Here is a 16,147-nt window from a genome sequence, read left to right as displayed (position 1 = left end):
CACCCATATTACCTATGGTCACAACTCAAAAAAGCTACAGAATAAAAGTGAGTCTTCAGGTGCTTTTTAAAAGAAGATGTGGACTTAGAGAGTCTGATATCGAGGGGAAGACTGTTCCACAATTTAAATTAAAATTTTTAACTGTGCAGTCTGTGTTTTGTGCATTCTGCTGTCTGTCTACACTCTGCTGCAACTAAATTCTACAGTCACAGGTCTTTATTGAAACTTACATCTCTCTGTGCTCTTGTGAGAGGCTCGCTCTCCTCTGAGAGCAGATATTCTGCTGCAGAGAAGATGCGCTCTAAAGGAGGTGGTGAACTTTTGTGGCAAACTTGCTCTCTATGAACAATGAAATTTGAACGTTTTTGTGTAAACATTTAATTTCGACATTAACCCTTAGTCCAGCTCTCCTGTGTGTTCGCAGAGAACTACCTCCTGAAACTGCAAGTGTTCGCAAACGTTCGCGGAGAACTCAAACAGAAAACTGTTGCCAACTGTTAGCAAATGCTCTCCTGTGTTCACCGAATTTGAACGCGCCTGTGTCCTTGACGTTAAGACAATGATGCAGTGTTTAAAACTGTAAACGTTTTCTGGAATCTGAACAGGGTCGCTGTGAATAATAGTTACTTGATTCTCTGTTCAAACCCCAATAACGATTCCAGAGAACATGCATTTCTAAACAGGACGTAGGACGGCTTTTAACCTTAACATTAGCCAACTAGCTCGCTAGCACAGCCATCTCACCGAGATGAATCTTCTTCATCCACATCATCTAGAATAGCCGTGCATAAATTATTAAAACAGCTAGCCAAATCAGTAATATATGCAAATTGTGACATCTGTGCAGATAAACCATTAGTTAAACCAAATAGTTGAAAATTCAGCAGCTGGCTCTTTAGAAATCGAGAATGTATAATATGTTTAGGTTTACAGCTTTAGATTGAAAGACAGACTCAAAAATAATATCTTTATGATCAGAAACACACGTCTTCCAAATGAAGAGAATGAAGGGTAAGCCCCAGAGTAAAGACCAAATCCAAAGTAACATGTTGCACAAAATTAAAAGATTCGACAATATATAAAAATTCTAAGGTAAATCCATTAGTAGTATCACCTACATGGATATTAAAATCCCCCACTAATAACACTCAAGTACAACAGATGACAAGTCTGAAATCTCAGATAAAAACAACCATGTAATTTAGGAGGATTGTAGATTACAGGACAAAGCACCGGTTTTTCAATTTGAACTTTAAAGGCCAGTAGCTCAAAATTTGCAAATGCACCCAGAGACACAGGGGAACAGCAGCAAGGCCACCTCCTTGCCCATTTAATCTTGGACAGTTTAAATGTCTATAGTCCAATGGGCACAATTCAGAGAGCTGACAACTCTCTCCTGGCTTAAGTCAGGTTTTTTACATAAAATCCAGACCATTCGAGGAAATAAAGTAATTCAGCATAAATGTCTTATTCGAAAACGATCAAGCATAAATTAGTGCTAGTTTCACAGCAGAGCAATACTCCAGCTCCAACGGAGACACACAGGAGATGTTTTGCAAAATATTCCAGTTAATACTTCCAGATCTGAAGAAGGGTTTCACTGGAGAAATGCAGGGAAGTAGATCAGACTGAACAGGACGCAGCCAAACATACTGGGCCACCAGAGAACGCTGCAGAATTGAGCAGCTGAGCTGCCTGAGCATGACTGTCGATTAAACAGTTACTTCAGCCGGATCAAAGAACCTCCTCTTCTCCCTCGTTTTCTCCGGAACTGATTTTGCGGTTTAGACTGTCGCCCACAGCCGTGAAGACAACAGATATCCGGGGGGACTGTCAGCTTCAGTAATGGTGGGGAAAAGTCCCTTCTTGGGATTTAATCCCATGCACTGAACCGGATAACAATGCAACATGAGCCCTAATATAAAGCAGAGTCTCCCAATCATGAGTAACGGCTGTATACACTTGACAAAACAGCGACACAAACAATAAAAACATATACACAACAGGTAGGAAAACACCGGTCTGTTTACTGGTGGTCTATGTAAATAGTGATTTAAGTGTGCCTTCTGCTTACCTGCTTAGAGAAAAATGGCACACTGCCATTGCTTTCCTCATCCTCCCAGTTAACAGCTGGACCCCACTTCTGTCCTGAGCAGCCTTTTCCCTATTTCTCATGTGGTGATACCTATAGCAAAATAGAATAATAAAAATTAAAAAAAGGGACAGTAACAGATTTCAGGAGGAGCCTGCTATTCTCTTAGTAAAAAGTTTAACTTAAAGTCTGTCTCTGAATATTCTTGGAGGAGCCTATTAGCAAGCTGGTAACCAGGTGAGTCTACTCTTTCATGTTCTATTCATGCTGAAGTTGATAAAGTGCAATTGTTGTGAAATACAGAGTGATCATTCTGTCACTGAACTATAGCTGTTAGGTCATGGTGACTGAATTGTACAACTAGACGGCATGAACAAATCAGTAAATCAGGGAATACTGGTGCTTTACACATTAGTCCAGCATGATTTGGTGACTTTTCTGTTCAAAAACATTTGCTAAACCTGGTAATAAACCAATCCATTGAAACATATGGGCAGATATTTTTTCAAAAAACAGTGCAATTTCTCAGTTTCAACATTTGATATGTCATCTTTGTAGTATTTTCCTTTAAAAATATGGTATACATGATTTGTATATCATTGCATTCTATTTTTATTTACATTCTGCACAGCGTCAACTTTTTTGGAAATTGAGTTGTATTATATGAATGTCGCAAACATTTGCTGCAAAGCACTATGCTGTTCTCCCAGCCAAAATCCTTACTAAAAGCCTCTTTATATAGCATACTTCAAGGTGCACTCTTTTTTGCCACTTTTGGGTTAGGGTTTATGAAACAACCATCTTTAAAACCCAGTACCCCAAAAAACAGTACCCTTTCACAATTTTTTTTTTTCTGTTTTGTCCCAATTAGGTAATTCCCAGTTCCTTGTAAACAACTCCTGCCATTGTAAAACCCCTACACAGGAGGACACACAATCCGCACATTAGCCAGGAAAAATGTAGGCCAGAACAAATGTCTTCTGATATATGAATGGCATTGACTTCTTCTTGTACACAAGATAGCAGTGGCGTTGCTAACAATGTTGTTAGCTACTGTTCCGATAATACTAATATTTACTAGCTTCTAGCTACATCACAAACATGTTACAACACTGTACAAAGCTAAATAATTTGGTTCCGGAAGCAAAAATTCCACTTAAATCGAGAAGAGAATTCGATTTTTCGCCATAAAACTTTAACTCCAACACAGACTTCCCACAAGCTACGAGACTGTGAGAGGGAAAAAAACAAAAACAAAAAAAAGGGGTTATATACCACCACTCCATATAAAAAGAAATACACTACCCACAGTCCTTATTGGTAAAACTCGGTATAAGAGAGATCCTTGATTCCCTGTTAACGTCAGGTATGTGGACGACACAAACATCCCAATACATTTGTATAATATTGCAAGGAAGGGTAAAGAGTTTTCAGGCATGACAGGGAGACTCTCTCACACACACACACACACACAAAAAAAAAAGGGGGGGGGGGATCTTTCACACTTTCACAATTGCACATCACTGGCATCTAAAAAACAAATTAGCCTAGAAAAGTTGGAAGTTAAAAAAAAATAAATTGGCTAGTTTAAAAAAAACAACAACAAAAAAAAACACTCACTATTCTTTACCTACAGTCCTACAGCAGGCTCCCCATATAGATTCTAAGCACAAATATTCTCTTTTCTTAGGTAAATCACACATACTAATACAGCATCAACGTTTACCCACACTTCAAGTTCCCTTTCGGGAATAATATTTGTCTATTATGACCACTTTAATGAGCAAAATGTTTGCAGCCACCCTTGGAATATATGCTGTCTAGCACTGCATTAGCATGACATTAACTTCTCGCAACGGGGATGTCAGGCTCCCAAGGTGAGATGGTATATATTTCCACATTTTAACAGTGCAATGGTGCAATGCAATTTAAGAGAAGCATAAATATAGTACAAGAATATGCTAACAAAATCTATTGTGGGATTGTCATGCCACATTGTAAGTATTTCAGTTTTTCAAAGAGGAGAAATGTTTATGCTGGGTTGTCTTGGGTTAATTCATACAAGGACTTATGTTGAAGAGCCTGAATATGGACGGAGTGGTGGGTTTCCTGGAGTAAAAGGCTGCATTTTTAAGCTGTTAGTGCTAGAGAGGCTTCTCTTCTCACTGTGTTTGGTGCTGAATTTAAAAAATAAATTAATTAAAAATTAAAAATAAAGCTGCATTATGGAGCATTGGAAACACAGTGGAACATTTTCCAATAAAAATGTTTAATTCAAAATAACATGCTGCATGTCCAAGAACTGAGCAGACACAATGAGAAACTGAGCAGCTTTGCTAATTTGTACCACACTGTGCACTATAACTGAAACCATGCAGTCACGTACATGGTAGGAAAATACGGTCTCTCTACGGCTTGTTTTACAAAGACAATTTTTAAAATATTACTATATTTAAGATATAGATACTCCTTTCAGTCAAACAGAGTTGCAGACAGTCACTCGACTTTCTGGCCTCCCTTTTGCTAGCCTCTGCATCTTCACCCCTATTGGGGAAGTGGCTGCGATTGTGTTTGTGTGCCTTTAAAAACGGGCTAAAATCGCACAGTGTATGTCTGGCAGGAACATGCAAAGGCAGAATGTTTAAAGTGAACTGTGTCCGACTAAACACTTAGCTTATGTCAGATGGTATGAGGTGATATTAGCTAAGAAGAGCTAAATTAGGGTAAATTGTTTTAGCATGACATTTCCAAGATCTCATTAAAAGAGTAATGTTGTCCAATAATGTTGAGAAAAAATAAATACAGCAACATCACCTTATTAGAGGTGAACTTGGTTATAGCAAGTATGTTGCTCCAGACTTATTTTATAATTAAAAATGTGTTTAAAGTGTTCTTGTAATACTTCTCGTTATGACTGAAAGGTAATCAGCATTGTTAGTTTGTTACATTAACCTATCACTGTGAGGGTCTTTATTTGGCTTTAGGTGATGTGCTGTATGCTGTGAGTATAATCTGTACTGTTCACATGCCTGTGTTTTACACATGCACTCAATGCGCAGACAGATTCGGCACAATATCAGAGGCTGCTTTATTCAATTACTTGTATATTTTTAGGGGTCATTTTCAACACTAAAGTGGGATTATGCTGATAATATACTAAGCATTTTTTTGCCTTATCCAAGAATTGTTTCATGAGTGAAAATGACATACCGCTGGCTATGTTACAGATTATTGATCCTGCTGTTTCCTGCTTAATTGAAGCCCAGATATAATGGGACAAGCACTAACAATTAATAGGACAATGTAGGCCACTGCGCAATATCTCCGAAAAGACTACACAAAAATAAAAATTACACTTAACATTTCTCATTTAAGCATGAAACTACCGACAGGATACAACCATGTAACTTTCAAAGAAATGTATTTCACCGAATGTGTAGCAGTGGAAATAACACCCCCCAATAATATTTGCGCTGGACAAATAATCTCTTCTAATCCACCTTATTCCTGCACCCCGGGAGTCTTTGAATGACTTACAGACGAAATTTTCTGCAAAGCATAAACTCAAGCTGAATGCTTATTAACACCCCAACATGAAAAAAAACGTGAGACTAAATAAAATATTGAAGTGTGTTCAACAAAACATGTTAGTATTAGGTTATTTATTCACAGGTTACAGTGAGACTCTTATTGTGAAGAAGAGGCTAATTTTCCCTGGGTGGCATATGTGTGTAAATGCAGAAACAACTGAGAGTCAGGCAAGAACAATGGCCCACTCCGCAGAAAAGGCTTTGTCTAACAGCATAGTGGCCAAAAAGTTTATAGCTACTCTTACGTTAGCAGATGAAGTAAGGAATAGAAATATAGCCACTTGTGATGCTTCATGTCTTATAAACAACCCCATGAGAGTGTACAAAGATATTAAGTGTGTATATACACATACACACACACACACACACACACACACACGTACACAAATGGCAGAGAATGAGTGCAGAAGGCAACAATATGTAATTGCAAAGAGAAGAAGCATTTTCATTTTGAGCTCAATATTCCATATATGAGTGGGAAATTGAAATGCAAATATATAAACACACCGCAATTTTACATCTTAAATTTTGATCTGTTTCCATGGTTTATAGCCTACACAAATTATTTACGCTACTGAAGTCATTTCATTTAAACATCCTAATTGATTTTACTGAGAGTCATGTAAAAACATAGAACCATAAAGCAGTGCCATTACACAGCAGTGAGTGCGTTTACATGCACTTAATAATCCAATTACTGCGGAAAATCAGGTTTTGTCAGTAATCCAATTAACACATTTATATGCTCTTGAGTAATCAGATAATGGGAAACTCCGAATCTACATGATTCAGGCAGTAATCGGATTTCTGCTTTCCAACCAGCCAATAAACTCACAGAACACATGATGTAAATGTAACGTAAAACTCAAAGTTCATGCCACGGCTTTTCTAAACATCACACCACTTTACCTGAAAATATGAACATACATCATCAAGAAGATGAAGAATACTTAAATTCTTCATTTTGTGTTTGGTTTCAATGCCTCTCAAAGTATTTTGCTGCCATCTTGCGGAACAGCCATCTGTTCTAGCGCATGCGCAGACTGAATCCGACAGAAATCAGAGTACGAGTATACATGCACTAAGAAATCTGATTACTGAGCTAAAATCCAGCTCTCTTTATCAGATTCCTTAATCGGATTTCTAGATCGGAGCATGGTGTTTACATGACCACTTAAATAATCAGTTAACTGCAGAAATCCGATTATGATTATTGAGTGCATGTAAATGCACTCAATCTCTAATGTAGAAATCTGTTTTTAAAACCAGCCCTTCAATAATGCTTTTCGTAATACCACCTTGGTAGTTAGCTATTTTAGCATCAAGCTAGCAAGGTTAGTCTGTTACTATATGGAATTTTATGTCATCCCTGGCCTAAACACAGACATTTTAAGCTCATAACAAGCATGTAAGTAAAATTCTTTACTTTGCATATGTCAGTTCTTAAGCAATGCTTTATTTAAAGGCTTGAACTTGATGTCTATATTTTATTACTGTGGCGTTACAGATAAGTTAGCTATCAGCTAGATTTCTGCTACCTGCTCACCCTACCCATGAGGACAGAACACAGTTTTAAAGAAAATATAACATGTAAAAAAAGTTAATTCGAGTCTGTTAAGAGCAAACAGTAATATTCAACTGGCAGTTCGTCAAACCATAATGAAGTTAGTTTTATTTTCGATATTCATCTTTTTGGCGCTAATAACATTTGAACAGACTACGGAAGCTAGTAAAGATTTACATATTCACGACAGTACAACCACAAAGAGAATGCATGCCTTTTCTTTTGCGGTTTGGGTGACATTTGTCATAGCCCTCTTTTTGTGTTTATACTAAAAAACAAAGACTTCCAATCGGAATAAAATGCATGCACTGCTAGACCATACCTACATCTGTGCACACATATTTGTTATCCTCCAGATCATTGCAGTGCTTTTAAAAACATGTACTTGCCCATACTTATTCTAACAGTGAGCATACTGTAATACCTGTAAAAAGTGATGTTACCTGTATACTGATATACAGTTGGCTTGATTATGACTTTCACAGTCTTTAAGGTTGAACAGAACTGTTAACTGTCTAGAATGTTTGTATTTAAAAAGGTTGTTTTCAATCACATGAGAGTGCAGATGAGAAAATGTCTTATTTAAGTGGAATTCAAGTTTTAGAAATCTACAAAACACTCAGTGTGTCAAGTTATAGGCAGTCTTCAAATAGACAGCTTGAAGATATAATAGCATATCTGCAATTCTTGGAACGAATAACACTAATATAACATTTTACATTAATGTAAACTTTTATATTCATTTATAAAATAATATGGAAGTAATCAAACACCTAATTTAAATTTTTTTATGCACTGCGGTTCAACCACATTAAATACAAATGTTAAACACAACTACAAATGGTGCAACTAATCGGAAATTATGACAAACAACATTATTTTAAATGCAATACTTTACGTTATTTTTTCCTTTTTGAATTTCAATAACATTTTAGCTGCATTCTATTTAAGAGTGAAATAAACAGTGTTTGTTCCAGACAGGTGTCAGTAATGATGCACAAACTTTTGCTTTTAACTTTGGGTGTAATGCAGCTGATTTTAGTGTTGTAAGTAATGCAGCTAAAATCCTTTTGAAATTCAAGGTGGAAAAAAAATAGTAGTTATTGAATATAAAGGAGTTATTACCTTCAAAATCCAGAGGTTGTGTATCATTACTGCTACTTAACTACAATGTTTACTACCAATTTTAGTGTTGCATATACTGCAGCTGAAATGCTATTAACATCAAAATATACAAAAATGAATATAAAGTAGTTTTTGCGTTACATCCAAATTTCAAAGGTTGTGCATCGTTGCGGACAATTTGCTGCACCATATACATTTGTTTTCAATGTTATATGTAAGGTGGCTGAAATATTATTGAAGTTCAAAATAAAAAATGTAAATCAGGTATTTGATTACATCCATATTATTTTTTAAACGAATATAAAATATTATGTTATTCATTCTAAGAGAACTGCAGATGTGCTATTATATCTCCAAGTACATTTCAGCTACCAGTTAATTAAATATCCTTTTTTTATTAATTAATTAATTAATAAATTAAATTAAAGTGGCGTGCAATCCTTACCAAAAATCAAAGTAAACAACACAGTTACTCATAAGTGTATGGACACAGTGGTTATGGAGCTATTGACCATTTTTGTCCGACGGAATCTATTGTTATAGGAAACAGTAAAATATGTTTTTATAAGGTCTGAAACAATTTGGAGGAAAACAAAACACGCGTGCACAGATGTAGGTGTGGTCTAGAAACGCATGCATTTTATTCCGATTGGAAATTTTGTCTCTTTTTTTTTTTGTATTAACACAAAAAGAAGGGTATGATAAATGTCTCACAAACCGCAAAAGAAAAGGCGTGCATCACTCTTTGTGGTCGTACTGTCGTCAATACGTAAATCTTTGCTAGCTTCTATAGTCCGTTCAAATGTTATTAGCGCTGAAAAGACAAATATCGATAACAAAACTAGCTAACTTTACTGTGCTAGTTCGTCATCTGGTTGCATTTTATGGGCAGATTTCCAACTGGGCTTTTTCAAGGAGTCATTATGAAGCCACATTCACATGTCTGCTGAAGCTCTGCGTTAATGGTACTTAGTTATGCGTACACGTATTGCTATTCCTGCTGTAATTTCATCTGCACTTCATTTCAAACTGCATTTTGTCCCAAAACGCCTCAGACACATTTAATGCGACCAAACAATAACCTCAAAAGTGAGAATCCTTTATTTGACATCGCTAAAAACGGTAACTTAACCTAGCTAACAAACGACACTTCCGTTCCCTAAATGAAGCTTTCAGCTATCGAAACACGGTTGTCTCACGTGAACAATTATTTACTTAAGTTAGCTAGGTTAGCTCAGTTAAATCTACTGTTTCACTAACTTTAGAAATCATGCAGATGCGCATCCTCAAACATTTTTTATCAGAAAATGTCGGACCTTTAGCCTTCGATTCTTTCTGAAGGGCCTTTTCTTGTTCCTCTTCTTTTTCTGGAAGTTACTGTAAGTGAGCAGCAAACACAAATGTGCATGCAGAATAGCTACATCAGCTACAGGCCTTGTAACACCGGTCCGTCAGCTAGAAAAAAGCTGTGCTACAGCCCCCGATCAGTTGTCTTTCCCTTCTTCTTCTGTTAGTGTCCTTATTCTTATTCGGCGTTTATGACGGTTGACAAGCCAGCTTAAGGTCCCATTACTGCCACCTACTGAAATGGAGAATTGCGTATATGTTAATAATATTAGCAAATTTATTTTAAAATGCACGTATGTTAAAATTTATGGGGAAATATTACACATAGAAATGTACTATAGAAAAATACATGTATTTATGACGTAAATTTGAAAATGTATGAAAATTGCCAAAATACTTTGTCTAATGCACTTTACCTTTTGAAATGAATTTGTATCTTTTGAAATTAATTTGTACACCAGTATCTTAATTATAAATGTTGGTAAATGGAGCTACTGTGGAGCTACTGTGAAAACGTAGTTTTGATATCTTGTTTATTTGGCATGTGCCTTACTTCATACTTAATGCAACGTACAATGCAAAACACACAAGTCAGTACTATTCATTCAGTTCATGTATATTTAATTACATATTTAACCTTTATTAAAATTACATGTAATTGAAAAATATAATAACAAATACAAATAAGTGCATTTTAATATATATATATATATATATATATATATATATATATATATATATATATATATATGTGTGTGTGTATATATATATATATATATATATATATATATATATATGTATATATATATATATATATATATATATTTAAGAAATATATTTTTGGCCATTTTCATACATTGCAAAAATATATTTTAGAAATATATTTGAAATGACCACATATTTTGTTTAACTTGACAGGCAAGGATAATTAAATATTGTATTGATATTCTGTTCTGTAGGCTTATTGCAAATCAATGCGTATTTTGTATTTAAATAATAATAAAGGACAAACTTAAAATGTGTATGGAAATAATAGGGAAAGCAGTTCAGTTTTATTGTAGAAATTCCAACATTAAATATTTAATTGTATAATGAACATTTCACCTGTCCAGGGTGTAGCCTGCCTTCCGCCCAATGACAGCTGGGATAGGCTCCAGCACCCCACCGTGACCCAGAAGGATAAGCGGTTTAGATGATGGATGGATGGATGGATGGATGGATGGATAATGGACATTTCATCTTCTAGATGCTTACGATCCTTGTCTTATAAATTAGTCCAAGTTTTTTGCATTTCCTTTCCTACTTTCTTTCTTCTTTTGCTATAATTGCTTTGATAATGCTTTGGTGAAAATTAATTACTACATTTATTAACATTAATAAATCATCAACATTAATATTAAGACATAAATAATGTTTGCAAAGTATTTAACACTTGTATTAAATTATGTTTGTTAGTGTCAATTAAATAAAGACCACTTGAATTATATCAAGTTTATTCTATGACTTTTTATTTATTTATTTATTTATTTATTTATTACTGTTATTTCTTGTTTATTTATTTGGATTTATTCATTTGTCAATAACTCAATAGAATTGCATATACTCAATATTTACTATTTCATTTAATATTTAATGTTTAAGAACTATAACGCAAATTCAACATTTCTTTATGATGCCTTTTTACAAGTATCGTGTATTTTTTCACGCGTTTAAATCTCTCACTTCATTCTCAGTCTCAGCTTTTGAGAATGGGGCTTCCGACGTTGGTCCCCCTGTCAGGACAAAAGGCTATTCCCTTCAACTCCAGGCCTCCAACATAATATTATGAATAAAGAGAAATCTTTTACTACTGGCTAAACACTTTCACTAATAACTGTTTATACTAAAGTCTAACTTCTCAAAAGATGTCAAAAAGTTCCAGAGTTCCAAACAACAGTGTATACATCATTTATCTGGGGTAATTTGATATCCCCCCGCCTTACTTCTCAAATTTTGATATTAGCTCATTCTCTAATAGGTACATCTCTTCGTCCATCAATTTGGTCATCACATGTTGTGCTCACTCCCAAAAACTGGTTTCAACTGGTTTTTACCAGTCTGCTGTACCATTCGAGGTCAACTTGCCCCTCTCTTCCCTGGGTCAGTAGGTACACACAGGCCTGTCTGTGAACCCAGGGGCTTTCTAGTGTCTAAGGCCTACCCTTTGTGAGAGAATTAATATTCTCTGTTAGCCAGTACTACCTATTTGGTTATTAATTACAATATCTAATCTATTTGATTACTGATTAAGGACATATTTATTCAAAATCTCTGTCATTTCCCCCCCTTGTCATGGTTTACCATGAACCTTATAATTGATTGTGTTCAACATACCAAACAGTGAGTAATGCTGAATAACATGTCATAAATGTTGAATGAGTAAAATAATATCAAAATAAGTGAAGAAAAATGAATAAAATCAAAGAGTAAATTGTTAAAAAACAAAAACAAGCTAAAAATCAAATCAATTAGCAACGTAATTCAAAGTAAAAGAAAAACCCAAAAGAAAAATAAAAACCCATTCATTTCCCTCCTTAAATAATCATTGTTCGTGCATTGGGAACCTGTCACGCATTGTCAGTTAAACTGCTAAACTCAGTACAAATTTATTAGCCCAATTATCAGTTTGGTGAGCTTTTTGCATAGGGAGTGAGCATAGCTGCATAAGGCATGGCAAATCCGGGTCTCCCTGGTTATAAAGCTCCTCTGGGCTATTATACAGGCTCTTTAAGTCCCAAATACCAAGTGTCCCAAGAAAGCCAATTAACCCAAAAAGCCACAATTGGACCATTTCAGTCCCAGCTCTCAACCCCAAAAAAGCAACTGGTGTCTTGAACCCAACTTCTTGGATGTCAGTAGCCAGCATCAGCCTAAAAGCAAACCAGACCCTTGAAATAGTTAAAACAAACATATTTATTTGGCAATGTATTATAGCCTTTCCCAAAACACAAACTAATGTCACCGAAGGATAGAATGAAACACAAAATATTAAGAAAACTCAGAAAAGGATTCTCAGTCTTGAATAGGTAAATCTCTTTGTCCATCAATTTGGTCATCGCATGTTGCGCTCACTCCTAAAAACTGGTTTCAAGCGGCTTTTACCAGTCTGCAAGCAACCAGCTGGTTGTCCCATGATGTTTATCTTCCACCCCAGTAACTTTACGTTACACTGAGGGGCTAGGTGAGAGCTGAGAAGAGGTCACCTGTACGTCACTCAGCCCTAATTAGGTGTCCTTGAGCTGGTGCAACATGGCATGTTACACGAAAATTGCTATTGGTTGTAGGAGTTTCAACTTGTAACACAGGAAAATATCCCATAATATTCCCCACAATTTTGACAATCATGATGCATACCAAAGATGTAACACAACACCTCAAAATGAATAAAACCACAAGAATAACCAATAGAATCATACCCATTCTTAATAAGATAGCTGTCCACTGACTAGAGAATAACCTTTCAAACTATCCTCCAGCAAATAGAGAGGGACCCCTTTGATCCATTACTTTTGTAAAATTACCTTCTGCTGCTGTATGCATTGGGATGTAACTACAGCATTCATCCCCAAAAAGAACACAGATGCCCTCATCAGGAGCTCTCATAATGTCAATTGCAAATCGATTTTGTAGTGCCATACGAGAAGTAGCATCTTATTTCTGACCCAACAATTCTAAGGCCTTGATGGTGTAATTCAGGAACCTTTGTTGATTATACCAAATATAATTTATCCACTTGGCATTTTGTGATGTTTGAATACTTGGTAAAAACATAGATAAACACCCTAAGCTTGCATCTGACATAGCTTTAAACTCTGGTGGTACAGGAACACCTGCCCAATTTAGTGTTGGTTTGTTTTCTTAGTAATGTCCCTCTTATGTCTAGTTGTTATTTCTCCCCATGCAAATATAAGAACATTCCCTTCCCACTAAGAGTAACTGAGCCTACCCAATTATCTGATGAGGATTGTAGTAGTTCCTTTCCTTCTTTACAAATCCAAAATATGTGTGCTACAGGGTTAGATCAGTACAGTAAAGTCTATGTCAAAAGTAACATTCCCTTTATTGTTTATTTGAATGGTGGCATTTAATTTTCTATCACATCTGATCGCAATGCTATTAATCTCATTACCTTCTTCTTGACAAAAAAAAAGGATCATTTAATCTACCATCCCTAATTACCAGAGGTGGAGCTGTAACAGGTTTGCTCATAGCTGTACAATTGTCTAAACCCTTGTTTCAAACAACCTTTGGGCTTAAACTATCCAGTAAACAGAGTAAAGACAGATTGTACACTTTCCCAACACTCTTCTAATCCTCCTATTGGTTCACACTTAAATCCTTGACAGAGGACTAACTCACACCTTGCTCCTACTGTCATTCTTATTGGAACTTTACATTGATCAGCTTTTGGATCCCTATTCCTCTTATTCTCCCTTTAATGTCTTTTAAATAAGCTTTGGTACCCATGCTCCTACATATTACATAAGAATCACCTGCTGGCAGTGAATGATTATTTCTAAGGAGTAGCAAAAGAGATAACACACATTGTAGCCATTTGTTTTTCCTGCTAGGTATGACACTTGGTCCAACACAATTAGGCTCTTGTGTACAATTGGAAATACCTGGAAACCATTGGCAATAACAAGATTGATTTGCATTTGCGTGTCCCTTTTGTCACTGTCCATTCATGCAACACCTTGAATTAATTTGGTGTCCCACGCAATCCTTGGCAAACTTTTTGGCTGGTAATTGGACAGTACCATTCGCAGTGCACGCCATTAGTCAAGTTCCAGGTTTGTCGCACAAGAGAGTATTCCGGTTCCGCTCTTTTCATTCACTCGTGAGAGTTCTGGATCTGATTGTGTGCATGTCTGTCATTTTTCAGACAGCGTGGTTGTATCTCATGTAGAACATGCACACTGTCAGTCCCAGCAAAACACAAGTGATCACGTCATCACCGTCCGTCGGTGCTGGTGGCGTCTCTCAGCGGGCTTGTGCTCTTGTTCTTGGTTTGGAAGTTTAACTAGGTCCAGGCTCTCGGTAGTCATCATCCTCATGGACGTGTTCTTCTTGTTGTGCTGGTGGTTGTTCAGTAGCTGGTCTCAGTGCAGGCATCTATGTATCTTGGTCAGACATTTTACATATTTGTGTAACTCAGCTTGTAATTGCTCGAGCTGAGGACCTCTAGTAGGACCTTGGAGATATGTTACAGGCATGGGGCGCCCTGTGAGTATTTCATGAGGGGTCAAATGAGTGATTCGATTGGTAATCATTCTCATACTCATTAAAGCTAATGGTAGAGCATTTAGCCAATTCATTTTCTGTCTTATGCTGCACTTATTTTAGCAATTTTAGCTTTAAGAATTCCATTTTGACGTACAACTGTGCCCTGCAATTATGGATGATTACACATCCCAATCTATGTTTAATTCTTAATATCTGTGTGATTATGCCAATAACTTTATTAACAAAGTGTTGACCATTGTCAGAACTAATTTTATCCAGTATGCCGAATCTAAACATGATCCATCCACAAACAAAATTAACTCACTATCCGATAGTGGTTCACTATAGAAATCTTCCCTAGGTTTTAAGAAGGTTGTGGTTAACAATTCACAATCATGGAGTGTACCTTCTTCGGGCATAGCTAACCTCTCTGCTGGATTCACTCTGGAGCATCTCTGTATTGTCAGTTCAGGGCTGAAAGAATGATGTCACATCCTGTTCATCTAGCATTTGTCAACACAAAAGAGTTAATAACATGTGTAAAGCACAATTTGTAAACAACTCAACCTGATGTCACATTGTTATGGATGTCGCTTTTTCATATGCGAAGGCTGCCGCTGCTAAGCCTTGGTAGCATGGTGGCATTCCTTGTTCAATTTTATCAAATTGAGTAGTAAAGTAAACAATTAGTTGGCTTTGACCATCATTCCCTTGTGTCAATACAGCATTAGCATACCCATTTTTGGTAGCTACATAAAGCTGAAAAGCTTTAGAATAAAGTGGACTTGCAAGAGCTTGGGCTGTGCATAAGTCTACTTTGATATTTTCAAAAGCTTGTTTTGCCTCATCATCCCATTCTAACCTTCCTTTTAAATTTTTCTGACCTGCACTTCATCTTAACCTTCTTAATGGGGCTGTTTTTAAAGCAAATTCACAAATTCATTGTTTCTTCAAATCGGCTTATTTTATTCCATTTTTCCATGCAGTGTTTTAATTCTTTCCTTGATGCAATACCTTTAGCTAACATTAAATTGAAAGGTGTTACTTCTTTCTTTTATTATTACTTAGCTAGTGTATTTCCCATTACATGTCTACTTTCGTTTAATTAATAAAACCATCTATATTGTAGCCTCTCTGTGCAGACTGGGAGCTGTTTGTTTATGT

At 36.1% G+C, this 16,147-nt stretch overlaps 1 protein-coding gene across 2 annotated transcripts in view; it reads right to left on the bottom strand.

The window, feature by feature from the left end:
* The window catches only part of st3gal5 (ST3 beta-galactoside alpha-2,3-sialyltransferase 5), a 66,698-nt gene extending 56,799 nt beyond the window's left edge, over nt 1–9,899 (bottom strand). For both annotated transcript variants that reach the window (XM_036569159.1, XM_036569160.1), the window contains exons 1-2: nt 9,688–9,899; nt 2,075–2,185 (exon numbers count right to left, since the gene is read on the bottom strand). In XM_036569159.1, coding sequence (XP_036425052.1) covers nt 2,075–2,175 — 101 coding nt within the window. In that variant the 5' untranslated portion in view covers nt 2,176–2,185; nt 9,688–9,899. The remainder of the gene's footprint in view (nt 1–2,074; nt 2,186–9,687) is intronic.
* Nucleotides 9,900–16,147: the final 6,248 nt, after the last annotated feature.

This window comes from Colossoma macropomum, unplaced genomic scaffold (assembly GCF_904425465.1).
Source record: "Colossoma macropomum unplaced genomic scaffold, Colossoma_macropomum, whole genome shotgun sequence".
NCBI classification, from domain to species: domain Eukaryota; kingdom Metazoa; phylum Chordata; class Actinopteri; order Characiformes; family Serrasalmidae; genus Colossoma; species Colossoma macropomum.
Note: the sequence above shows the minus strand (reverse complement) of the source record. Positions and strands in the feature narration are given on the sequence as shown.